Source organism: Apteryx mantelli, chromosome 21 (genome assembly GCF_036417845.1).
Source record: "Apteryx mantelli isolate bAptMan1 chromosome 21, bAptMan1.hap1, whole genome shotgun sequence".
Classification (NCBI taxonomy): domain Eukaryota; kingdom Metazoa; phylum Chordata; class Aves; order Apterygiformes; family Apterygidae; genus Apteryx; species Apteryx mantelli.
The window spans coordinates 7,941,603-7,966,866 of record NC_089998.1 but is presented as its reverse complement, the minus strand read 5'-3'; the positions used below and the strand labels follow the sequence as shown (position 1 = coordinate 7,966,866).

General features: G+C 44.9%; 2 protein-coding genes across 3 annotated transcripts in view; both read right to left on the bottom strand.

The window, feature by feature from the left end:
- The window catches only part of CDK5RAP2 (CDK5 regulatory subunit associated protein 2), an 83,251-nt gene extending 76,548 nt beyond the window's left edge, over window positions 1–6,703 (bottom strand). For both annotated transcript variants that reach the window (XM_067309300.1, XM_067309301.1), the window contains exons 1-3: window positions 6,561–6,703; window positions 6,293–6,360; window positions 4,243–4,310 (exon numbers count right to left, since the gene is read on the bottom strand). In XM_067309300.1, coding sequence (XP_067165401.1) covers window positions 4,243–4,310; window positions 6,293–6,360; window positions 6,561–6,613 — 189 coding nt within the window. In that variant the 5' untranslated portion in view covers window positions 6,614–6,703. The remainder of the gene's footprint in view (window positions 1–4,242; window positions 4,311–6,292; window positions 6,361–6,560) is intronic.
- Window positions 6,704–11,850: 5,147 nt separating this feature from the next.
- The window catches only part of MEGF9 (multiple EGF like domains 9), a 31,370-nt gene continuing 17,956 nt past the window's right edge, over window positions 11,851–25,264 (bottom strand). Inside the window, exons 4-6 of the mRNA XM_067309370.1 lie at window positions 22,638–22,781; window positions 21,410–21,682; window positions 11,851–16,996 (exon numbers count right to left, since the gene is read on the bottom strand). Coding sequence (XP_067165471.1) covers window positions 16,542–16,996; window positions 21,410–21,682; window positions 22,638–22,781 — 872 coding nt within the window. The 3' untranslated portion in view covers window positions 11,851–16,541. The remainder of the gene's footprint in view (window positions 16,997–21,409; window positions 21,683–22,637; window positions 22,782–25,264) is intronic.

The following is a 25,264-nucleotide window of genomic DNA, read 5'->3' as shown; positions in this document are numbered from 1 at the left end:
ACATTCTAGCCTAACCATCCTGAATATATTCTTTAAAAAGATATAGACACACACACACACCTTATTTATATAAGATATATACACATACATGCTTTTAAATATATATTATATGCATATAATTATATTTAAGTGTGTGCACATGTTAATTGTGTGGTTAATTACGTTTATTTTTAGGCCTGCCAAACTCTGAGACTCTAGCACTTAAGTCAAACAACTACAATAATATTAAAAAATATGTAATAGCTTGTCAGCATGCTCTTGCATGGACAATGCTCTTTAGTATATTCCTTCTCTAAGTACTAAGGGTATCTGACTTGACACAAAGAATCCAAGACTTTATACCTCTTGGTTTGCAATACTAGAGTAGTTATTTCTTCTAAAAGATACAACTTGAACAAAATACAAGAAGATACCTTGAAACAAACATTTTCTTGGCAAAGCTTTGGACAGTAGCATTATTCATGGCAGAAAAAGGCAGCCTGTAAGGCATGTGAACCCAATTCAGCACCAATAAAACCTTTGCTCCATCCCACATTTTATAGTGCAATTCTCTGGAAAAAAATTGCTTCTTGTACATCTGTCCTTCAAGACATATGATTTTTAACCTTCCAAGTAGAAGCAGCAACGTAGTTGATGATTTCATTAAAGAATTTCCTTCTAAAATTTTTAAGAGACTAAGTGTAAAACATTCATTCAAATAAAACTAGTGTCCCCTGCCAGACGCCTTCAGCAAAAGGAAATCTAATATGTTAGAGAGCTACTAATAAAATATTTATGTAGCTTTTCCAGAACAGCAGCATGGCACCACTTGCAAAAGTTATTAGCAATACAAATTTTAAAGTACTCGGCATGGGAAAACCACAGAAAACTATTTTCTGTAACTGCACTCAGAACCCACATCTGCAGGCGATTCCTCAGTTTAAACAAGCTTTGCTCAGCAAGCAGTCTCATCATTATTCACACAAGTAAAGATCAACCTAAGACCTGCATATTTTCAGGTACACACAAGCTTGTGGCCTATTCTCACATCTTGACACAGCCTGTCTTTCGAAGCAGTAGCAATGCATATATTTAATCCATTATTTTATCATTATTTCCCTACAATTCCAATTGGATGATCAAAGATTAGTGGATATAAACTTGATCTGTCCAAGTTGTAACTGCTTAAAACACAGTATCACACTAGCTTAGTTAAACTGGAACAGCTTGTGCAGAATATTCAAATGGATGCAAGCATTAAGTTAATGCAACTCTGATACAAGTCAGAGCACAGTGCAGGATGTTGCTCAAAACCCAAATCCTTATTTGGAATAAGTCTAAGAATTAAAGTTTTCTTAATGAGATAAGGTCGCAACATTGAACCCCCAAGGGCTAGATCCTGTACATCTTATTCTGCTGTGTCCTGCTGAGTTCAGCACGACTACGCTCAACTAGTGAGAACAGGCCACAGAGCTTATCTTTTAAGCTGGCAACGATCATTTCAAATCATACTCCAAAGTCATACGAGCTGAACTTCTAGTCAGTCTTCACACCTTGAATATGTTTCTCAGTTAAAAGGAAAAACAGTCTCATAACAACACATCATTACCTTAATTCTATTTCCACATATTTCAGTGGCAATAGAATTAAACCAGAGAGCTTAAGGGTACTATTTTCAAAGCGCAAACAAAACATACTGCTAAACCAAGAAGTGAAACAAATGTATTCTCCGACATTCGGTGTCTCAGAGCAAAGTTAATTCAGGCAGACTACAGTTTAAAGTTATAGCTTAATAAAAGACAATGTGTAAAAAGGGAACAAGTTAACACTGCAGAAAAATTTTAATGACAATCCTCTTGACTTCTGCATTTAAAAGCTCAGTCTTAACTCCTTTTCACATTTTGGTTTCTGTATTAAAAAACAGGGGGGAAGAAAATATTGAAGAGAAACAGCAGAGACCTCTTAAAAACCAGAACAATGCAAGTACTCTCCACACAGAAAATTCCACACCACTGCATGGTAGCAAATACCACTTGTCTAGATCAATTTAGTTCCTTTCCATGTCTGCATAGTCACTTTTATGCAAAATGGCATCTGTCAGCAGAGGCTGTGGTTTCACAGTACAACACAGTTTTTGCTTGCCAGCAGAGGCCATTTTAAAAGATTGCAAAACTGTAATTAAGTGGGTTTGGGGAGACAAGAAAAAAAGAAAACCCACAAGTATCACTTAGGTTCCCCGACTGGATACCATTTGTCCTTTTGTTCAAAAGCATCTAAGAAACCATGACAAAGTCCTCAGTTACAGATGTCTTTCATTTTGCTCGTGTAATCACATTTCTAACTGCACATGGTATTTATAATGCATCCTGCTTTCTGGCAACAGGAAAAATAATAAAATCTACACTTCTAATATTATCTAGCTCAGCAAGTTCACCATAAAAACATAAAAGGAACTTTTTTTTACATGGATCTACCCACTATATCATTCAAGGGTCATTACATCACACTCTTCTGAGCTGCAAGGTGAGGAGCCCACTCTTGTTATTATTTCCTTCTTATGTCCCATATATATAACAGCCACAAAGAACAGCAAACTCATGCAGTAGTATAGAACATGCCATCTCCAAGCAGGAATTACCTACAACCTTTACCTTCTTCTAAAGCACTATTCAGACTGTTTTAACATAGGATAAGAACAGCTTTACTATGTGAATCCAAAAGAGCTACTACTGAATGCTCCCTTTCCCAGGTTTAGCCTTCCAGCTACCAGCAAACTGAATCTTAAAGACTCAGAAGAGTTATAGAAGCCCATGAGAAATGCTACAGCTTTGATGCAAGAAGGAGTTTGCACATACCAGAAAAAAACAGAGGTCTGTGGGGGGACCTCCTTCTTCTCTAAGTCAGTACAGAGGCCCAGGCTGACTAGCACTCATCTCCAGCATACCTCAACAGTATAGCCTCTAGACCAGAGGTCAAAGACAAGGCATAAAATCTTATGCTTATTCCAAAAGGAAAACAAACTCCTTCATCAGAAAGAATGAACCACAATGGATTTTCTCCTCCCTTCTACAGCTTTTTCCCTATGAAAATAGGTACTGTAGATATTAAACCACTTGCAGAATGCATATTCTACACTGAGGTCTTTGGCACATGTCATAGTCAAGATCTCAGGCACATAATAATACCAAGGCATGTCATTTTACCCCCATCCAATACACGAAGACAAAAGAGAAAGTGAAATAGGTAGCGTCCGCAAAAACATCCTTCACCAAAGCTTTCCAAAACAAGCTTTAAATTCTAAATGAAGAACATAACTTTCTCCTCAGAGGGATATAAGAAGGCTACAAGAAACTGGAAGAAAAAAAATTTAGAATGGAATGTTATTTCATACATAACCCTGCAAAATTTAACAGCAGCTATAGAACCACAGTAAAACCTGCAGACACTTGAATATATCCTAAACAGATAGCAAGCCACAGCCACTACCTAAAGTAAAGAAGCCTTCTCCAAGAGATTTTCAACTGAGGAAACTTTAGAGGAGAAAGCAAACAATAGGATTTGATTTAAACAATTTAAAACTCTTTACAGACTATTTGTTCTGTAACACAGCCATAACCCAAACAAATCATTATTCAGCAGTAAGAAACAATTGGTTTATTACTTAAATAGTTCATTCAATTGAAATAACCAGTACAGCTGGTATTTAAGAAATGTCTAATGTTTTTGTCTATATTCTAGTATGCTCCAAACCTAATCTTATCTACAGAACTGTGTTATAATGAATAAGATACTAGACCTTTATAACAAAAGCATTCCAAACACTTGTGAACAAATACAAAACAATAACAGATATAAAAGGAATTATAGAGCAGTCAATTAATTAAAAAGGCAAATCCTCCACTAGCCTAAATGAAGATAATCTTGATATTTCCTTAAAATAAAAGGAATCAATTGCAGACTTGCAAATCAAATTCTTGTTTTTCTAGTGGTTACATGCAGTTTTGCATAGAGGGTGTCGATTTCCATTCCACAGCTTAAGAGCAGCAGTTTAGTCTCAACAACAAAAACTTGTCTCCATTTTTGGAAGCAATACTTGAAAAAAGGAGATTCAAACACAGGTGGCTAGCTGATCACACCTTCAACAGATCTATACTTATTGAAACAACTAAGAACCTGACCCAGAAAGTCAGCACTTCAGTCAGCACACTAGACATACCATCACCATGATTCTATCATGGAATCTTATGTTAGAAGTCTACTCACATTTTCATAGTCCTTCATGGTCCGAGCTCTGGTTGGTGAGACTGTATCTTCTGCCACATCTGGTAACACTAGGCATTTGAGAAGACAGAATGAATTCAGACAGAGGAATCTAAGCTAGGCTTCAGTTTGGAAGCAGCAAAGGCTTACTTTAATCTAAACACAAAAATACAACACCTTTTGGGAAGGCAGGCAGGCATTTTTTGCCCCTTGTTTACTTTGTGTGTTAGTGGTACTACATAGTGTCTAGATTTCTCTGTAATCACAATAACTTGGCTATCAAATAAACTCTCAAATCTCAACATCATCCTTTTAAACCAAGGGATACACTGAAATTAAGCCATACAAGGTTCAGTTTTTAGAGACAAGTCATCAGAGCAACTCCAAGGGACTCTCATTTTAGAATGAAGTCTCAATAAACTATTTGAAAGCAGTTCAAACCACTCTGTATCTTAGTGGCCACAGGACAGGCCTCCACCTTAGACTCAGGGAAACCATGGACAGAAGAAGTTACCAGTATCTATATTCATGAAATGTAATCCCTTCTGAATATATATGTACTAAAAATTTCTTCTGTTTACGCACCTGTTCTGTAACAGCTACATTTAATAGGAGTACATAACTATTCCCATTCAAAGCTTCTGTGAGAGTCAACTTAGAATAACAAGATTGCATAAACACGTTGTATTCACATCTCAAAATATAAAGAAGGTGAGGTCTCAGACTGACCCTCATTCTAAAGAAAATATTTCCTTTAAAGTACTTTCTAAATTGTTACGCGATAATGTAAATCAGTCTTTAAAATATGCCAAAGAATGCCATCAGGTGGTTTTTAAATCTTGAAGCTCCAATCAGTCTCACAAGACAGCATTCCTTGAGCACAAGCAGAATATAGTCACGCTATGTTGCGGCCTTGGTATGTTTCTTTTATTTGCTTGCTTTCATGAACAAGTGGGTCTTCCTGGGAAGCATATCCAAATGGCCCCCTAGTTTGTACTACCTACTTCTTCTAGACAATGAAGTCTGCAGAGTTATTTGCTAGATAAATGCATAAATAAAAAGAAATCAAAGACATACCCCTCAGAAATGTACATAACAGAACACAGTGCAGTTAGCCAGACTAATAGTAGCTTTCAGAATAATACCATTCAACCATTTTACTTTAAAATAACTGCTCCAAGTTATTTTCTTCCAAACCTGAAGAGGAGCATAATTATATGGTCATCATATAGAAAAACAAACTGAATTACAGTCCCCATTTAACAGGGATCAGTAAATTAGACAGGAAGGCTTCTTATTGAAAGAATAAGCAAAAAGTTAGGGTAATGGGTACTAGCTTAGCCACTTAGATAGAAAGGGAGCAACTCCTTATAACTGAATTGAAACTGGAAAGCCTAATGATACATGGCATGCAATTTCCCTAGGATTAGGCACTATATGAAAAAACAATATTGCCTTACTGGATATTTTGAGTATTGTAGCACATAATCCACAAAACTGCTGATCATCTTACAAGATTCACAAACTTAATGACCGCAGACAACACACTGTACAATAGCAATTGCAGCAGCTGCTGGCGTTTTATAGTCTTAAGAAGACACAACTTACAGAAAGCTGCCTCACTTAAAAGATACTTTCTACCTTTTTTTAAGCAAGATTTCTTAGAACAATTACAGATCTGAACCTCCTGTTCAGAGCAGTAATGTTTTGTTAACCCATAACATTTTTCCCAGATGGGACAGTGCATTTGACTCTTTTTGCCTGCAGAGCTTTTCACGCCCAAGACCACGGCTGCAACATTTGGCGTTTCACGAAACAACGAGCAACTCAGAAAAGGCAAGTTGCGGGAGGGAATTTTTTCTAGAAACACGGAAGGAGCCTTTCACTGGGCTTCGACGGCGCCACAACGAGCCCGGCTGCGCTACAATGAAGTTTCTGGCCAAGCTCTCCGCGCCCACAGAGCCTGACGGCCCGCGGCCCCCCGTGCCCGCGCCTCGCCGCCCCCTACCTCGGCGTGGGGCCCCGCGCCAAGGCGCTTGCTCTCCGGCCTTACCTCCGCTGCCGGCCGGGCCAGGCTGGGGGTCACCTCGGGAGACGTCTGGCAGCTGGGAAATGCTGACGCTGGGGAAGGGGAGACATCGCTGAGGAGAGGGAGGCTGAGGAGAGCAGCCGCCATCCCCGTCGGCTCGGCCCGCACCCGCGGAGGGGAGCGGCGGGCCTGGCGCCGCGCCTCGCCTCGCCTCACCTCACCTCAGCGCCCGCGACGACCCCCCGGCCCCCAGCCGCCACCCCCGCCGCGCTCGCGGACCCTGCCCGCCTACCTGCCCTCCAGCGCCACGGGCAGCGTGAGGTCCTCCCCCGGCGGCGAGTCCATGGCAGCGCCGCGAGCCCCGCGAACAGCCACCGCCGGGGGCCGCGGCTCTTTTGTGCGCGGCTTTGGCGGCTCCGTTGGAATTCAAACGGCCGCAACCGCTTCCGCCATCTTTACGTCGACGGAGATGAAGCCGCTGAAGCTACCGCGGCGGAGCGCACGGCGCGGGCACAATGGAAGTTGAGGGGGCGCCGCCATCTTTACTACGGGTACCGGCCGAGGTCGCGCTGGCAGCCGCCATGTTGGCTGAGGGCAGAGTGGGGCGGAGGACCGTGGCAATTGCCAGCTGGGCAAAGCGGAGGAAAAAAAAAGGTCGGGCGCCATCTTGAGTGAGGGAAGCAGCAGCGCTGTCGAGGGCCGCCATCTTTTTCAAAGCAAGACAGGGAGGGGACGAAGCAGCTGCCATCTTTGCTGAGGGCAGCCTGGGCGCGCCCCTAGGTCTGAGCGGAGGACGCTGAGGGCTGCGTGTGAGCGGCCCCTAGCGGGCGTGGAGCGGCTCTTGCGGTGCCTAAAGACCCTGAATTTCGGAGTTGTGTACCCCCTCGCCAGGGTCTGCGGTTTTTATGAAGGCTCTCGGAGCTGCGCACAAAGGGGCAGCATTGACGCATCCCCCTGCCGCTCTCCTGTCCCTCCGCAGCAGGAGGCGGCGCAGGAGGTGGCGGCTGCCCGGCGCTGCGGGGTCAGCGGCGCTGCCAGCCTCCGTGCCGCGGCTGTCACGAGGCCTCGATGGGGCGAGTGGCAGGGCACCCGGATGACCCCAGCTTAGGGCAAGCGCCTCCTGCCCCCGAGCACTGCTGCCCTCGCGTCACCCCCTGGCTCTGAGTAGCTCAAGGGGACGAGGGACAGTGCTGCATGGGGGCGATGGCCTGGGTGATAGTGAGGGAAACGGGCCTCCCCACCTTCCCCTGGGGTGGTTTCAGGCCCTGTTCCAAAAACCAGGAGTTTGGGAAGAGGCTTTTGTCGGGCTCGGCTGGGCCCCAGGCTCCTGCCAGGCCAGGCGGATCCACTTGAGCTAATTGTTTCCATGTCCTCGACTGGGGTCAAGCCAACATCAGGCCCTCTGGGAAGCAGGGGCAGAGGGAAGGGGGGGGCGAGCACAGGGGTGGAGGGAAGGGGGCTGGGGCTCGTCCGAGGGGCGCGGGGGGTGGCAAGCCAGCACCAAGGCAGGGGCAGGACAGATCCCCTCCCCCAGGAGCCCACTCACGTCGGAGCGCAGAGCGCTGATGCAGGATCGGACCCCGTTGTGTCCCCTGGGGAGGGAAGAACAAAACCCACCGTTAGTCTGTGAGAGACCCCCCCGCCACGGGATGGTGCTTGGGATCCCTCGCTGCAGGGACTCTGGGACGTGGAGCCAGGGGATGCAGCTCCTGCGCCCTAACGCTGCACGTTCAAGGTGCAAGTATGGAAATCCAACACCTGGCGGTGCACGCTGCAGGCTGATCCGGGCCTGCAACGGTCTCACTAACAAATGAGGGATGATAGATAAGGTGGGGAGAGGCAAATGGACACCACTAGCTAATATTTCATGCAAGAGAGGCGTACAAGTCAGTGGAAATGGCAAAGATAGCCAAGATATACATCAAAAGTAGAATAGAAAACCAATTATTATTGCAACATAGCCATAAATGGAATAAGATAGTGCTTGTCAAAGGTGAAAATATAGACATAAGAAAGCATCTCAGTTAAAAGAAGTCAGGTTATTTTTACTTTTTTAAAAGATAAGGCTTTATTAGAAGCTTAAGCCAATCAAGTGAATGCACTGAGAAATAAGAGATATCAGAGAACTCATCAGTACTAAATGAAGTCACATTTCTAAAGAATGAAAAGAAAAGGGTAAAGCAAATATTGGGAGATATGTATGAAAAAACAAAGAAAGGTGCCAAGAGATTAGCAGAAGCACTACTGATTAGTAAAATAAATGTTGTAAAGCAGTAATCCAGATTACATTAATATTAAAGACTAAGAAAAAAATACTTATGCTTTAGTCTCAAATTTTATTCACTATTATTTTTAACTGGCAAGGGTAAAAATCACAGCAACCAACTGCTGTCAGAATCTGTCATGTATTGAAGCAGTTTGATTAGTAAAAATAAAAATAGCCACAACTATTGCAACACTCCTGCCTTTTTCAAAAGATATTGCAAATATTTTCCCATGTTGACATTTGAACATTTCAGAACACTGACATTCAAAAATGCTAGATTAAATACTGTCATCATTTCTCCAATTTTTCCATATGCCCTAATACATATTACTATCTCTGACCTTTCGTTTAGTGGAGAGCACTTTCTGTCAGTCACTCGCATATGGCAACATGCCCCTAATGTGGTATAAGCTGTAACTGCACAGAACAAGTAGGTGGAACACCAGACCCAGGGTTTGCTTTGCTTTTCAAAATGTGACACATATCCCCATCTTTTTAATTCATTATTTGAAACTTTGTGCGGGATGGAGATCCTCTTCTGCAGTGTTTACAACCCAAACACCAGGGCATTGTGCAGAGAACACAGCTGATCCTCAGCAAAAAGGACATGGATTCTTCTGCTTCTGCCGGGCCAACCAAATAAAGAGCAGGAAAATCCACACTGCTACCACTACCTCCCACCGCTCTGAGCATTAATAATAAGTACATGCTTTCAGTTTCTTATTCTCAGTGTTACCTGTAACATAAAGAAGCTCCATTTCGGAGGGAGACAATTGCCTGGCTCACACACGCAGGATTGACCAGGTGTTTGAGCGTTAGATCCGGTTTCCCTTTCAGGACTGTGTGTGTCAGATTTCATTCACAGTCGTTGTCTGGGATATCTCAAGGGAGTTCTTACCTGGCCAAGAAACAGGCCACTGATAAGGGCTGGCATGTGACCATGGACCAAGGTAATTTTACAACTTTGTTATTCCGAATTGTCATATTGTCCTGTTAACTCCATTCTCTCTGCGTACCTGCAACATGGCTCTAATCTTTATTCAAAAGAGATGAAGGTTGGAGGCCTATAAAATGCCACAGATGGGTGGTGGCAGGCATTGGGCTGTGGTTTGCAACCACTAGATATGTATGGTCACCATGGGCTTCCCAGCCCTACTTCCGTCTTTCAATTTAATGTGTACAAGAGCATGATGGAGCAGCTGGTAGTGTCCTAAATTGAAAGGAAACACCAGGCACTACTTAGTACAGCTAAGCTCTTAATCTCTTCTCCTGTCTAGCTGGACATGTCTGATGCTTTGCATTTGGGGCCTAAGAGATGCTCAGTCCCTTCAACTTCCCCATGGCCTCTGACAGACATTTGTCACCTCGTGTGACTGAGCCCCCTTTTGCAGTGGCCTCACCTTCTGCCGAGCTGAAATTAAGTTTCCAAAATCAGGTCTGCCATATGGTGCCAGGATCTGATCAGCCAGGCTGAGACAGAAGCTTGTGACTTCACATGTTTACAAAGGAGACCTTCTTAAAAAGAGTGACCGTCCACTTAGTGAAAGGAGGATACCAGTTCGTTATTGGTTAGTGTTCCTGTAAGGTATTACATATTTGACGCGTGCCATTAAATCAGCATCAGGCAGCCGTAAGTACAGCGCAAATTATTTACTGTAGGCTATGGGCTGGTACAGCATCTCTGTCTCTGCAGAGCCAGGCAGCAAGTCCCAACGTGCTACCTAAAGGAAAGCAGCCGGACCCTCGCTGTGGAGTTCATCGCTTTGTGAAATGGCTGTCTGCTGGACCAAAGGCTTATATATATGTGTAAATATATATGTATATATAATATACACACACACACACATTTGTGTGTGTGTATACATACATCTGTAAACCACACATACATATATCTGTAAACCACACATACATATACACACACGATTGAAAACTTCCACGTCCTACCCCACAGCCCAGTTTGTTAAAACCTACAGCAGCACCAAGGAGCTGTGAGGGGCGGGAAGGGTAGGGAAACATACTGTTTTGAAGCAGTTAACAACTTGCCTTCTGATAATCAGATTACTGTTGTTTAACCTTATCTTAATTAGTGATATATTCGGGGAGATTATGCTAAATCCTCGTACCAGCAAGCCATACTGGAGTGGCTCTTTACAAGGCAGCCTGAGATCCTTACCACGTCAGAGACAAAATGCTAAAGGGGGCCTAGGAAAGAAATACTCGTGGTGTGTGCGGTGGTATGGATGAGCTGACCCCAACCTGCCAGGCAGGGCGATGGAAGCCCGCTGCCTGCTCCGCTGGGGCTGAAGCGTGACGGTGGCACTAGGAGGATGGTTCTCACAATCTGCCAAGCCTGGGTCCTCCTTGCTGTCCTGTCCTCTAGTCCCTGTGCTGGGGCCTGATTCAGAAACCGCCTGCTCCTGTTACAGTTCAGAGCAAAATTCCTCCTAATGGAAGTGATATACTGTCAAACTGCTCTGCTAATGCAAATCGGGTCTCAAAAAAACCCTGGAATTTCACTAGTGTGGCCCTTGCTTTTACAAAATGCTTAGTTTTAGCACCCGCTTTATTTATGCTGACTTACCTGTCTTTAAGCGCTTTGCTTATAGGAGCCAAAAGAGTTACACGTAACATTCAGCAGGAAAGAAACCTTAGCATTTGGAATTTACTTCTGCACCAAGAATTCAAATTAACCTCCTAACCCTGACAAGTGAGAAAGAAATGCAAATTTTTTCAGAGGTAGATGTTACCATAACTTTCAAAACGACTGATGCCACAGATATGGATTTCAGAGGATCTGATGAACATAAATTTCCTTTGAAAGACCAATTGTGGTCATGAAGAAAAATACAATACAATATCCCTTTCCACTTTCGAGCTTTGCTCTGTAGGTTTCGTTTTTAATGATTGCATACATCTCTGACAAAATATGTCTATGTGAATATTACACACAATAATGGGAAAAAACCCATTGACTGTCTAGCTACCAAACATACTGCTGAAACTAGCTGAAAGCTGGAATGGTTAATAAGCAGACACAAGAGATCATAGGGCTCATTTTTGAGATGGATTATCTGACACAGAATGTAAGCTGTACTAATGAATAGCTGATGTTAAAAAACATTTCTAGGCCATGGTTCTCATCTCACGTACATGGGTATAATGAGGGAATAATTCTCTTGGAACAAATGTCATTACTGGGATGAGTTCAGATTCAATGCTTTAGGTCTCAATCCAGCTCTGATTGCTATTAATGCACAGACTTCTACTGAACTTTAACGAACAAAAAAACAAACACAAAAATCCATGTGGCATAGATACAAATTATATACATTTATTTTTATTCATTTTAAATAACATTCTTCTGTATAAATTCTGACATATATTCAAATCATACACTTTTTTTTAGAAATGCATTTGTAAGCATAGCATATGCTTAGGAGACGCCTTATTTGGATGTGTAGTAAGACTGATGGGTTTCAATTGGGAGCAAGTACGATTTTAAGGCCCACATTTTTCTTATTTTAATCTATTCCTCTGACACATAAATAGCAGAGTCCTGTGGGAGCTCATTTTAAAACTTCACTTTAAAGAGAAATTATTTTTAGGATTCAGTTTTATATCCTTTATTTAAAGGAGACTGCAGAAACTTTCTGCCACATATACACTGCATGTAACATTTGGGATAAAAATGCTGTATATCAGTGGTTAACTGGCCCAGGATGCCCGAAGGATGCTGAACGCATCCCTTCCTATTTCATAAATAGCGTCCAATGTGCTAAGTTTGTTCAGTCTGATCCAAGGGAATTACCATTCCAATGGATGACATCTCACGACAACTCCCCAGGGCCAGTGCTCCACACGGTTATTTCTAGCTACAGTGGTTCGTAAGATTTAAAATCATCTATTCACATGAACCCAATCATATTTTTGCATGTCTGTTGCACTTTGTGCTTACCAAATGCTCTCCTTAGTTGTGAGCCAGCCAGGCTGCCCCATGCCTTTGCCACATCATTGCTTTTTGCCCTTTATCCATTATCCTCTTGCCTTCAGTTATTTGACTGTGGAACTTAACTCACCCCATCCAGACCAGCTGGGTCTGCACAGCTCCCACGACCCTAAGGATCGTGCCTTGCAGGCTGGTTTCCCACCCTCATCCAGCCCTAACCTACCTTATCGTACTTTCTCTATGCTCTACAGCTACGGTGCCCTGCCATCGAGTGCCTTACCCCAGGACAGCCACATTGCTCCAGCCAGACAGCAGTATGCCCTTTCAGAAGGTGATGTGTGGTGGCCCTTTCAGGAAAGCTATCAGTATTGCCACATCAGCCCTACGAGTGACCTAGGTGTCTTCCCCTTCTCTTGATAGTTTCCGAGATGGGCCCCAGTGGAGCTCTGCAAGCCTGCTTCCGCTTTACCCATGCGTATCCCAGCCTGGCATGGGGCAAACCTCAGCATCTGGGAAGCTTCACGACAAGTTATAACACGTGGCAGGTCAGCGGTCCTGGCGGAACAGCCACAGCCTTTGGTACCCTGGCTCCACACCCCAAAGTGCGATGCCAGCCTAAGCTGATCAGGACATATAACTAGTTCAGCTTCTTCCTCACTTCCTGCGATGCCCAGGGGATGGCTGCATGAATGATGGAAGGAGCAAGCAGGGTTTAATCTCAGATCACCAGACAAGGTCAAACATACAGCTGTTTATTCTTTCTTTGCTGAGGCATTCATCTCCTTTTGCAAGTGTTCTTTAAGCAAAAGGCCTGGTTGGCTGGAGATGCTTGTGCTTTTCCGGCTGAGTCATTCTGCCAGCTGAGAAGGATTGTCCCAGTGCAATATCTTTGCAATAGCTCCAGTGCCTGCTAAAGAACATCCTGCACTTTCCTCTGCTGTGCAGATCAGGGCAATCTGGGCACCTGGGCCTGTCTGAGCTTTCCATCATTGATTCCTCCATCCAGATGCGCAACCAGTTGACAACAGCATGGCCTTATCACCCTCCCTTGCAGACTGACTGTAAGACATCCTGGCCTCCTCCTCTTTTCAAATCCAGGGCTCAAACATGAAGCGTTTGCAATAATTTGGAGGTTATAGTTCAGAAGCAGCCCAGATGCGAGAACGTCCCTTTCTGCTTTAAGCATGGAACAGGAGGGCTCAGCATCTGAACTCACGCTCCAGTTTTGCAGAGAGTCAACGTTTCCGCAGTGAGAGAATCCAAGCCTATTCCTGTTACAAAGTAGCCTACAGTCTTTCCAAAATTTGAGGAAGTGTATTGTTGCAGAGATAAAAAGCCCTACTAAAGTATTTTGGAAACAGAGTGAACAATCTGTCCTTCACTTTTCCCACTAGCATTATCCCCTGAAGCTAACAGTTTCTAAATTACCCTTCCTTGCCCCATGGAGGGACCCAGTGCACGTGTATCACTAAACGAACACTGCCAAACAATTACAATTTTTAGGAAATTTGCTATATTGTCATCAGTCTGCTCTTTGAAAGCTTGATGAGTAACTCAAGGAATAGCAATATCCCGATTCTCTCCTCCATTCCTCCCCCATTTTATAACTAACATTGCTCTGAATGACTTCAGCCCAATTAATTACCTACAACCATGGGACCATACCATGGGGCCAACCCAGGCCCATAGCAAGCAATGGGAATCTTTCCACTGGGTCTAATAGCATCTGGCTCAGGCCTATATGCAATATTACATCCTGCTCTCACCGTCTCCCTTGCCTTTCCTCGGCTATTTTCCTTCTTACTTGCTGTGCCTCCTCTTTAAATCAGGCAGCAACTTCTTTGAGGCAGAAATGGTATCTTTTGCCTGTGTTTACAGCACTTATTCCCCTTTCCCCCAAAGTCTCCAATCATAAGAAATGCCTCCACGCAGCACTGGAAAGCAAATAAATAATCGCCACATTCTTCCTACCATTTCTCATCTTCCACTTGAGAAATATTTACTTGTGCCTGGCTCTGAGGATGCATCAGTCAGCTCCTGCTGACCTTTAGCAGGTACTTCATTTATCCTCAGCATTAATCGCTTGCAAAGCACCAACACACAGAGCAACACAGAAGTTGGTCATGAGTTAGGCAAAGTATGTGTTTCACACCCTGCTTAAGTGTAACGATATGATTTTCATGGGACTGACTCTCCGAGACTGTGCCGCCCTGGCAGCTCCCCAGCACAGGGAGGACACGGCACCCTCCTCGAGGCCCCACGCAGGCGCCGGGTGCCAGCAAGGCGCCCCGCGGCCCAGGAGCACCCTCCCTTGTGCTGTGCTGCCTTTAGCTGTTCTCCCTTTGCTAACAGTCCACCAGCCTCCCACAAAAGCCAGGGGATTTCGTAAAACCTATAGTCCCCGGTATGGTTTTTTGACAGCTGATTTCCCACCACACTGTCTTGTGCTACATGAACTTTTAAGCATAAATTTCCTGACAGCATCCACGCACTTTTAGCTTTTAAGCTTAGAAATCTGAAAGCGCAGATCGGCTCCTGCAAGCTGTGCTCTGAAACCCCAGTTCCACCAAAATGCAGGAGATTTTTGCCTTTGCAAAAATTTTTGCCTCCAAGGGAGGCCACGAGGCCACACTCAGCCCTCCGGCAAGTCTCCCCGTCACCGTGTAAGCGCAGAAGAGATGGCAATGACATTCACTCGTGTCAGGAGCAGCCGCTTCGGAAAAGCCCGGGTATCAAGATCAGGACCTCAATAAGAATGCATTCATGACAGCGTATCTGCATTTTTTTTTTAGGATTTAAAAGCAAACAACAGAACAGTACATCCGATTGTTGGACACCTAGTAGGGCCTCATCATGGCGAGACTGGCTATTTACTGTGTATTTAAAGGAATGGGGAAAGTTGACAGATGCAAGTAGGGAGCACTCACATTTTCTCTAAAAAAGAAAATTATTCAGTGAGACAAGAAGAAGAGCTTCAAGCAGTGGGTGTTTGCCAGAGTCCCAGCTCCAACAATATTGCCATCTAATTTACAGTATTTTAAACAATCCTCATTTTTTCTTTTTAAACAATGCCACTAACCGCTGTACAATTAAAATCTAGATGATAAAATATGACTTGGGGAATAAGGAGTTGGAGGGGGTCATGATTTTGTTGTTGGGTTTTTTTGGTTGTTTGTCTTTTTTACAAATAATTACAAATACAATTCCAAGAAGATATATTACATTCTATATACAGAACACACCATTTCTATCAGGGTAGGATATTAAGCCTAGCTTTTATTTTTACATGGCAACCCTGAGATGTCTTGTCGTCTTCCCTTGCACAGAAACTATACAAGTTCATCAACCCCTACTAGAAAAAAATGGATTCCTACGTTTTCATAGCATCATCACCCTGTAAAAGTACTCAGAAAGGGAAAAGCATAGCCGCCTCCCTAACTCCATTATTTTCATGGTATTTTTTTCCTGTTTCCCAGCTCAGTGGAAACTGATAATGGTGACTTTTGTTCAAGTGTGTAACTTACTCCTCTACTTGCCTCTTGGTAGTACAGTGAACAATGATTTCCCTTCCTCCCCCCTCCCTTTTCAAGCAAGTTCATATCAGGAACTAATATGAAGTCTTTACAAAAGTCTATTTCCTGAAAATCCACCGTGAAATCACAAGCTACTTCTCAAAATAAAGGATGCAGGCATAAGTGTTAGGTTGGCTGGAAGTCAAGTAGCTTCTGATTAATCATGGGGTATTGCTTTCTCCACCCCACCACCTCGTCATAAAAAAATATATTTTAAGATCAGCATAATTTTAAATCCTTAGCAACAGTGAATTCTATGGGTCTTTACGGAGAACAAGAAACCGAACACATTTCACCACATTACCTGAAATTCGGATGTACTACACTTTTTTTTTTTTCTGTTCACCTGCAAGCTACAGCATGCCCAGCGTAAGAGTATCTGAAGAGCAAATTCCTTTGCTTGGAGCCTTGGCACGGATCCTGATACCCCTTCAACAAGCCCTGCAATTTTTTTAAGCCAACTTTGGAACAGCTGGATTGCTTCTTCTTTTAAGCTTTATAATTATGCATGGGAGTTGTCAGCGTTAGCTGTCCGTTCGGTGCAACTTCGTTCCCATCGTCTTCCAACAGGCCTGAAACATCAGCGTTGGGTATGCTGTCGTGGTAACTGCTGAAACTGATGTTGTCCTCTTTGAGTTCAATGGTCCAAAAAGGAGCGTTAAGTTTTCTGTTTTGATACTCACGGTACATGTAGACAGCTCCCACAAAGCCCATTAGTAGGACAACGACTATGATGATAACTGTCAAAATAATTATGTTAAACTGAGTCCATGAAACATCTGCAAAAGCAGAAGTGCTATTGTCAGAGGAACTTATAGGAAATATAGTCTGTATAGTTGTTGGTGACAACGTACTGTTTATCACTGCAGTTGAAAATGACGTTGCCCTGCTGGCATTCGGAGCAGAGGTTCTAAACTCTGTTGTTTCTGGGCCAAGAGTGACTTCTACAAAATAAACAAACAAACATCATGATCAATAAAAAATACAATGAGCTGGAACCAAACACAGAAATATGAGATTTGGCATTTATATCTCAGTTATTATGGCAATTAAGCCTACGCTGTTAAAGGTGGAATTTTTTCAAAATAATTAAAAAAAATAGTTAGCCTTTTTTTTTTTTTCAAGATAATTCTGCAGGCTAAGTGCTCACTGACTGCAGAGTTCCTGTGAAAACCTAGTGATGGACAGGTAAGTGTATTATCCAAAATCTGGTGATGGGTGGATAGGTGCACTAGCCAAGGTTCAGAGATGCATACATGAGCTCATGATGAATGCAAGTCACCCAGTCCAGCTCCTATTCAGTACATGAAAACTGGGCTCCACAAGCTCAGCAAGAGTTTGGACTTTGAGTCTAATGAAGCCAGGGCTTCGCTTGTTGTCCACATGGGCTGCACAGTCAGGCCAGGAGGGTACTGCGACACCAGGAGCTTACACCTTTCACACTGCGTTAGACATAGGATTTACAGTCACAACACAGGATTGTTTCTGCCTTACTTGTACGATAAGATCAAAAGTCAAGTTATGAACAATGAGCCATTAGCATTCTGCCATCACAGTGTTTATTACTGGCTTTCAAAATTTACACTGCTGTAGAAAGAAGGGCAAAATAATCCCAGTTCTGCTTTCGAATGAAGTCATGCACAAAACTCACGGAAACCCCAAGTCTGCATAACCAGAGGCAGAAGGTAGCTGCATCACAGCAAAAAAGACTATGGTTGTTCTTTCTCATGGAACATTTGAAAACAGCAGAAGGTAGATTGGATCCTGTTTTGGTTTCAGCCGATGGTACACATCTGCACACAAGGGACGAGAACATCGAAACTGCCAGACTGCATCACCAGCTCTTTCTTCAGCAACCTGTTCCCCACCACAGTATAACCAAGAATCTCCCTCTCTTCCAGCAGACATGGGATAACTCCCTTCTCAGATCTAGGAGTCAGCAACTAGTTAACCCATGTGAACCCATGTGTTTCCAAAGCATCATTATGTGACTTTTAATACTCTTTATGAGTGCAAAATGACTAACCCTTCTTCAAACCTGTTGAGCTCTAGGCCTCAGAAAGCTGGATATTTTCAAATATGCACTTATAATACAGTGTTTTCTTCACAGGAATAACCTGATCTATTTTAGATTCGCAATTTAATGCAGCAGGAGCCCTCTAGAAGTTGAATCTACAATTGACCAATATGTACTTGACACCCATTGCTCCACACAACTCTCTATACCACCTTTCCCACTATCTTCCATTTCTCGTTCTGCTATCAGAAATGCACCTTCATTTTAGACCCACCTACAGCTGTAGCAGTTACAGTTGATGGTGCCATGCTGTATCGATCCAGCTCTCCTGGAGAAAACTTCTGCTAATTATGACCAAAGAAGAGAGTCACTTCTGAAGGATTCATTTTGCACAGTTGCATCTCCAATGGCAACAGGAGCTGTGAATATTCAGCTGCCTCTTGCCACAAGCCCTCAGGGGGAACTCACGCACGTTAGCTTTGGGCTGTTGGGTTCCTAGTTCAGGCAATGGAGAAAGTGACTTCTCCGGAGGAGGTGTCACACACCTAATTAAGGCTCCTGCTCTGAGTCCCTCCCTGGAGCAACTTCTCTTTTCTCTGCATGTCCTGAATTAGGTTGATAAGGATACTCAGGATGCTGAGTGCCAGAAGGCGTTTCTCTGTGTGATAACAGGCAGAATTTAACAGTAGGAAGCAACATGACAGGAGCAAGAGATTCCTGGATATCACTCTTGGAGAAGGGCATGAGGAATTCAGTCATTCTTTCCAAATTCCTTCATCAGTACTGAATTCCTGGCAAACCCTACCAGTAGCTATAATTAGAAAAAAAAAGAACAGAGACAATGCCTGATTCACCAGCAAGGAAACAGGACTGTTCTGGGCTTTATTTATGAGTCAGCATCAGCAAAGTTCTGGCAAGGGGAACAAGGGTGAAAACATTTCCTGGAACGGAGCATAGCGTCATAGGGAACCAGTGCCGCATCCTGACTGCGGACCATCGCTTTTGTGCCATGATACAACGATGCCTATTGCTTCTCACCAGAGCTCTGCCAGCTCTCCAGATGTCCCAGAACAGCTCCTTGAGTGCAGCAGCTGTTCCTTCAATGGCTTGCTTTGGCAGCTTTGACATGAGCCTCATCTCCAGCTGCTTGATTAAAACTGAGTCTCTGCATCACTTCTTATATCTCATGTAACGAATGAGCACTGGTAGGAGCCAGGCTACCTCCAGCAGCCACACAGCAGCACTCGGGGAAGGCTGCAATGCTCTGCTGGGCGGCACAGCGCCACGCTGCAACACTAAGTCCATCTCCGTTATGCCTCACCATTGGGGTGGGAATACCATCCAACCGGGTCATGCTGCATGTCTGTTCAGTATTCTGTCAACCAGCTTTGAAAGCATCAAAATCTTGGTCAGCTTTGACCCTAAACAATCCCTGTGGATACTTGAGGTTGGCTTTAACTTTGCCTGGGCTATACAAAACATGCTTTCTTTTATGAACCGCTACTACTTAGTGGAGTCTTAAACCCTAACATTTCCATCTGCAGATCTGGTAATGATCTCACTCTAGAAGCCACTCAGAACTAGGCTACTCAAATGCACTAGTGGTTTATGAAAATCTTAACCTAAAATTAGCTAATATATAGTACCAGCAGCATCTAAATTTTTAGACCAACCACATGTAAGAAACTGGAAAGAAACTGAAAGTCTTTCTAATTGCTTAATAAGAAAGAGAAAAAGCAGGTGTCAAGGAAACAAGAAATCTAGAGGAGCACATGTCCCAGTCCCTGTGAAAGAGGAGAGAGTCTTTTCCCATATCAGAAAATGGCTGTAACAATGTCATTAAGATAAAACAAGTGGTGAAAACTGCAAGCATACAAGCAAAGTTGTGCATATGGATTTTAATGGAGCAAGGTCGTATAGTTCTTCGCTCAGACAGAGCTGTGCAGAGGGAGGTAATGGATGAGCCAAAGCAAAAATGCCATTTCCAGCCCTGTAACTGTAAAGTTACAGCTAATAAGCATTCAACTTTTTTATATTGAACATCTCCCTGCACAGAGAAGGACTCTGATTACACCTCCAGAGAGCAGCATGGGAGTGAAAACCACATTAGCTCCTAATGGAAGATCTGAATTAAATCTCTGTTGGTGACAAGGATGAATTTGGGCCCAGGTACTTTCCTGAACTCTGTGTTCTCTTACCTAATACATAGCAATGTCCACAATGTTTCTATGCATGGAGCTGGAGATCCACCTTGTGGAACAACTTCCTGATAACCAGTGAAGTGACAATGTAAGACCTATTTTCTATTTTCTCCCATTTTACTATGAGTCAACCTGCTATACATTAGACTCTCTAAGTGTCAGAGCGAGCTTGCATCTGAGAATCCTACATGCCATGTCTCAGATGTGGCTTGAAGACTGATGAGTGACCCCCAGAGCAGGTTCTGGTGCTGACTTGCTGCACGAGTTTGCATCTCACCTCTCTGAGCTTTGGCTCCCCTATTTAGAAAGCAAAAATGAGAATACCTAAGCTTGTTCCGAGTAGCTGGTTATTGCTTGCACACTATGAGAAGTGACATACGTTATTAAAAACATCCTTTCTAGGGAGCTAAACAGTGCTATTGAATGGACTCGTCAATAAGTACAATTCACTGGGCACTAAGAGAACAAATATATCAAGCAATGGAAATCTGAAAACCTACATTTAAAATTATAGCAAATACTTTTTATTTTTTAGCTCATTCCCCAGAGTTGCCTGCCACAGTTTGGGAAGCAGGGTAGGTACTGAGCTGAATCTCTCAGTCACAGATTTCAAGGCCAGAAGGCACCAACATGTCATTATGGTCTAGTTTTGCTTCCTGTACCGCAGGCCAAATGAATACAAAACCTGTTTGTGCCAACATGGAAAAGTTCTCCGAAAGAAAGGACGTTTCCCAGGTACTTTCCCATGTCAAGACAGTGGAGATTTCTCCACAGTGCACTGTCTTGACCTGTATAAGAAACTGTCTGTCAAGAGGTATTCGCCAAGGGCAAACAGCATGTCAGAAGTATCGCTGCTGCTCATTTCAATGTAGGCCACGCTCAGCTTCTGGTAAGAGAAGACAAAGCTTTACAAGTATAAGAAATTGCCTACGGGGAAGTCTTTCCTGAGCACCATCTTGAACTGGCCCTTTCGGAGGACTAAGTCTCTCCATTTACCTTGGCAGAATTGAAAGCTGCTTCACCTTCAACTGCTAAATGCTCCTCAAACAGTTAACCACATTCCTTCCCCAGCCTCCAGGCAGCTTGTGCCCATCTGATCCGCGCAGCAAGCTCCGACATGGGTTTGAAGAGCGTTTTACCTTTCTTGGTGCAGTTGGTTCCCTCGGGGTCCCTGCTGTAGCCCTCCTGACACTCCTCGCAGTGGAAGCCGGCAGTGTGGTAGAGGCAGCCGATGCACTCCCCGCTGTCCGGCTCGCACACCCTGGGCGACTGGGCCGGGTCCACATTCCCATTGCATTGACATCTCACGCAGATGCTGTCCGAGTTGTAGTAGCCGTTGTCGCACTGGTTGCAGTTGGGGCCCGTGTACCCAGCTTTGCATTTGTCACACGTCGGGGCAGCGTCACCGGGTCCTAAACACCATGGAAAACACAACGGTTACCTGCCGGAGCCCCTTGCAGAAAAAAAACCACCGCAGGATTTGCTCTGTGGAACCTGACCATAAGTCAGTATGACAAAATCAGCCACCACAGGGTATTAATCAAGCTAAAAGATTAATCCGAAAGTACAGATTTTTAAACTGCAGTATTTTCCGTTTCTAGGGAAAAAAAAGGTTTGGAGGTTTCTAATTCCCAGTACCAGCATCACAGAGCAGGCTTAGCACGTTGCTAGGCAAACGGATTATGATTCCGGAACATTTCTATCTCAAACAGCCAGTTTTAGCAAACAGCTGGAACTGTATCAGGGATGTCAGCAACCTACAAAAACTTTATGGATTATATGAAGCCAGAGAAGGCTCAACTGCAAAACTGATCAAGAGATTATCAAAAAAAAATCTTACATATGTTTATTCCAGATACAATTTCTCCTCTTGGTTATATCAAAATATAGCTGGAAGATGGGATGGATCCCTGTTTGAGTCCTGTGCAGATGTTCAGAGCAGGGCTCACAGAGGCATGAAAGGCCACACGGAGCTGTTGGGCATCTCCTGAATCTCCTGGTTGCCCCAAGCCCAGCCAGGCTGCCTGCAGCCCAGCATCTGCCTTTGCAAAAGTTTTGCAAAGGTGACAGATCTGCCTCAGCAAGCAGCCACAGCCTTTAGCGAGGCACTTCCACTGCTCTCCACTGCATGGCTCCTCTCACTAGCACCAACGCAAGCACCAGTAAAACACTACAAATTACAAATGCATATGCTCCTCGTGGCATGCGTTGCTTCCAGTGAGATACCCCAGTGCCCATGAAAGGCAGATTCACGGACTGCAGATTGACTCACTGGAATGACCCACTCTGAACAGAATTTACTTTTGAAACGCGTTGAAAAGAGCTACTTTAATTAGGTGAAGAATTAAACCAAAACGAAAGCCTTACTTATTTGGCAGGTGCCGGTAGATGCTACAGTTGAACACGGGCAGTGACGGCAGGCCGGGCCAGGACGGGCGCTGCTGTAGAAGCCCTCCTTGCACTGCTCGCAGTGCTTTCCCTGGGTGTTTTCCTGGCAATTCAGGCAGGTGCCTAGGGAAGAGGACACGGAGCACAAGCAGTCCATTCGGCAGCAGTAACTGGAGCAGAACATTTGGAGCAAGAATACACCTGCAGTGCTCTCAATTAGCAGAGTTCACTGGTGATTTTGGATAGCCCCCGGCTAAGATGCAATGCTGGCCACAGTCCTGGCCTCTTATGACCTTCTGATGGTCGCTCCCCACCTCCCCATGCACATGTAACGTGAAAAAGTAGGTGGCCCCAGCAGCACTACCCGCAGCTCATCACTTTAAAGGGCAGCACAGGTAAACACATATTATCAACATTAAACTGTCTTCAAATAAAAGAGCTCTAGTTCGTATTTGTGCTGGTGAAAGGGGATCCCGATTCCTTCAAATTCCCCACCCAAAGAGCGTTCCTTCCAATTTACGCCTTTGAAACACTGATGGCGAGCAGGCAGGACGATGGACTGAACCCCACAAGGATCACCCCAGGGGCACACGGGCAAGTCCTAGTTCCTCCCCTGCGTCCGTCCTAGCGGTGCAGCACGTGTCGCTGAAGCAGCTACTTCCGCTCCACGGAGGCTTCCCACCACGCTATGCTGCAGCCTTGACCCCTCCGCCAGAGCAAGACTGAGCAGTTTTCAAAATAAAGAGAAAGCAGAGCTCCTTCCTAAAGGCAATCAGCACAGTTTGGGGAATAGCTTATAACCACACTAGCACGCAAGCAGTAAAAATACTCTGTCCCTTTTTGTGGGCAACCTACTCCTACACCACAGATCTGGTGTTCAGGGGGAGATAAATGTCACCGTGCTGCTCTGGGGGCAGACGGCTCCATCCCACACAGCACAGCTCCAGCTCCGCTACACCCATCGCAGGAGAGACATTTGCTGCAGGCACAGGCCAGCAGCATTTACTGACCTTCCCGGAGAAACAGAGGAGAAATGGGGGTTCCCGTGAGCCACATCCCCTTCCGAGGGAAGCCCCTGAATCAGAAAACTGACGGGCTGTGTCTTAGCAGAGGCTGCGTCCTAATGGCCCTCTAAATTGCATTTTGATATTACTGCGAACAAAGAAAGAAAAATCTTCCCAGTTATAGAAACGCAGCCTCTACCAAAAGCTCATCCATCAAGAGGAACATCCTGTAATTCAGCCGCCTTCTCGCCGAGGTGGCGGTGACCTGAGGGAAGCTTATTTGATTAAATCCCAAGTACAAGACTCTGGAAAGGCAACAGCCACCTTATAACAAACCAGGGTGGCACAGAGCAGTTTATTTACTGCACTCAGAAGCCCAGAGAGGAGATTCGCAGAGCTAAGCTGGCAGTCCTACGGAGCGTGGAAAAGTCTCATTCAACATTAACCACACGTATAAAATCCTGAACCGGGTTAATGCTGAGACTGTTAACTAAACACAGCAGATTTCCTTCTTAATGCCGGAACAGGTTGAACACCAGGCGCATCCACCACGCTGCAGAGCTCCCACTCGTCTTTTCACGGCGGTGACTCTGCAGCTGAACAAGCCTGGCACGTCCTCGCCGCCGACCCTCGCGCCAACGGAAGACAGAAAACCCTGGCGGCGGCGGTGGCAGCTTCTGGGAGGCTGCTGGTTCCCCCGTGCAGAGGGTGACCGAGGACACGTGCACGGCTTCAGCTCCCACGCACCGTTTGCTCTTCCCTCAACAGCCCGTCAGACATGAGCTGGTAGTTTTGGGGCAGAGAGGGCCGTGTTGCAGGGAAAAAATTATCTTCCAGCCTCCGTTTCTCAAATTGCAATCTTCTATCAGCTACTTCGCCGGGAGGCCCCGGACTGACGCGCTCGGGGAGAGCCAACGTGCCTGCTCAGCGCTAAGGGCCTCTTAATCATGCTCTGCAGATGTAAATTTGGAATCACACCTGCGCTCTTCCGTGCAGTCCCGATCATTTCAGGACCACCGTCTCTCCCATCAGCGGAAATTGCTTGCATCCGTCCACCCCAGCCCTGCAAATGGCTGCGTTTCCAGTGAGTCAGCAAGCCGCTCGGCCGTGCACAGCATGCTCCGGGCTTGAATCAGGTATCGCTGTGGAAAGCCTTAATAATTAATAGCACTTCCCATCCCAATAATGCCCTCGGGAACGATGAAACCTCGTGGTACCCCAGCTAGGCAGAGGCGCCCGTGCTTCCTGCACGGATACGACGCCGGGTACGGGAGGAGAAGGGAGCGCTATTGCCTGGGAAGCTCCTGGCTGCCCAGTTTCCAGCCCAGTGATTTTAACTATTCCTCCCGGACGCAGCTACAGCTGAGGGAGGTCAGGCAGAGATGGTCACGAAGCCGCCAGAGGGAGCCCAAAGTACAGCAGTGATGCAGAAGAAACCTTGAAAATCTGACAAAGACGGCACAGTCGGTACGAGCCTGGAGAGGTCACACACAGCGCGGTCTCCAGATCAGGCCGAGAGCCCTGTGCTGCTTATTAGACGTCAGATCTAGTTTTTATTGACTGTTCTCTGGTTTGGGGTTTTTTTTTGTTTTTTTCTGGCAG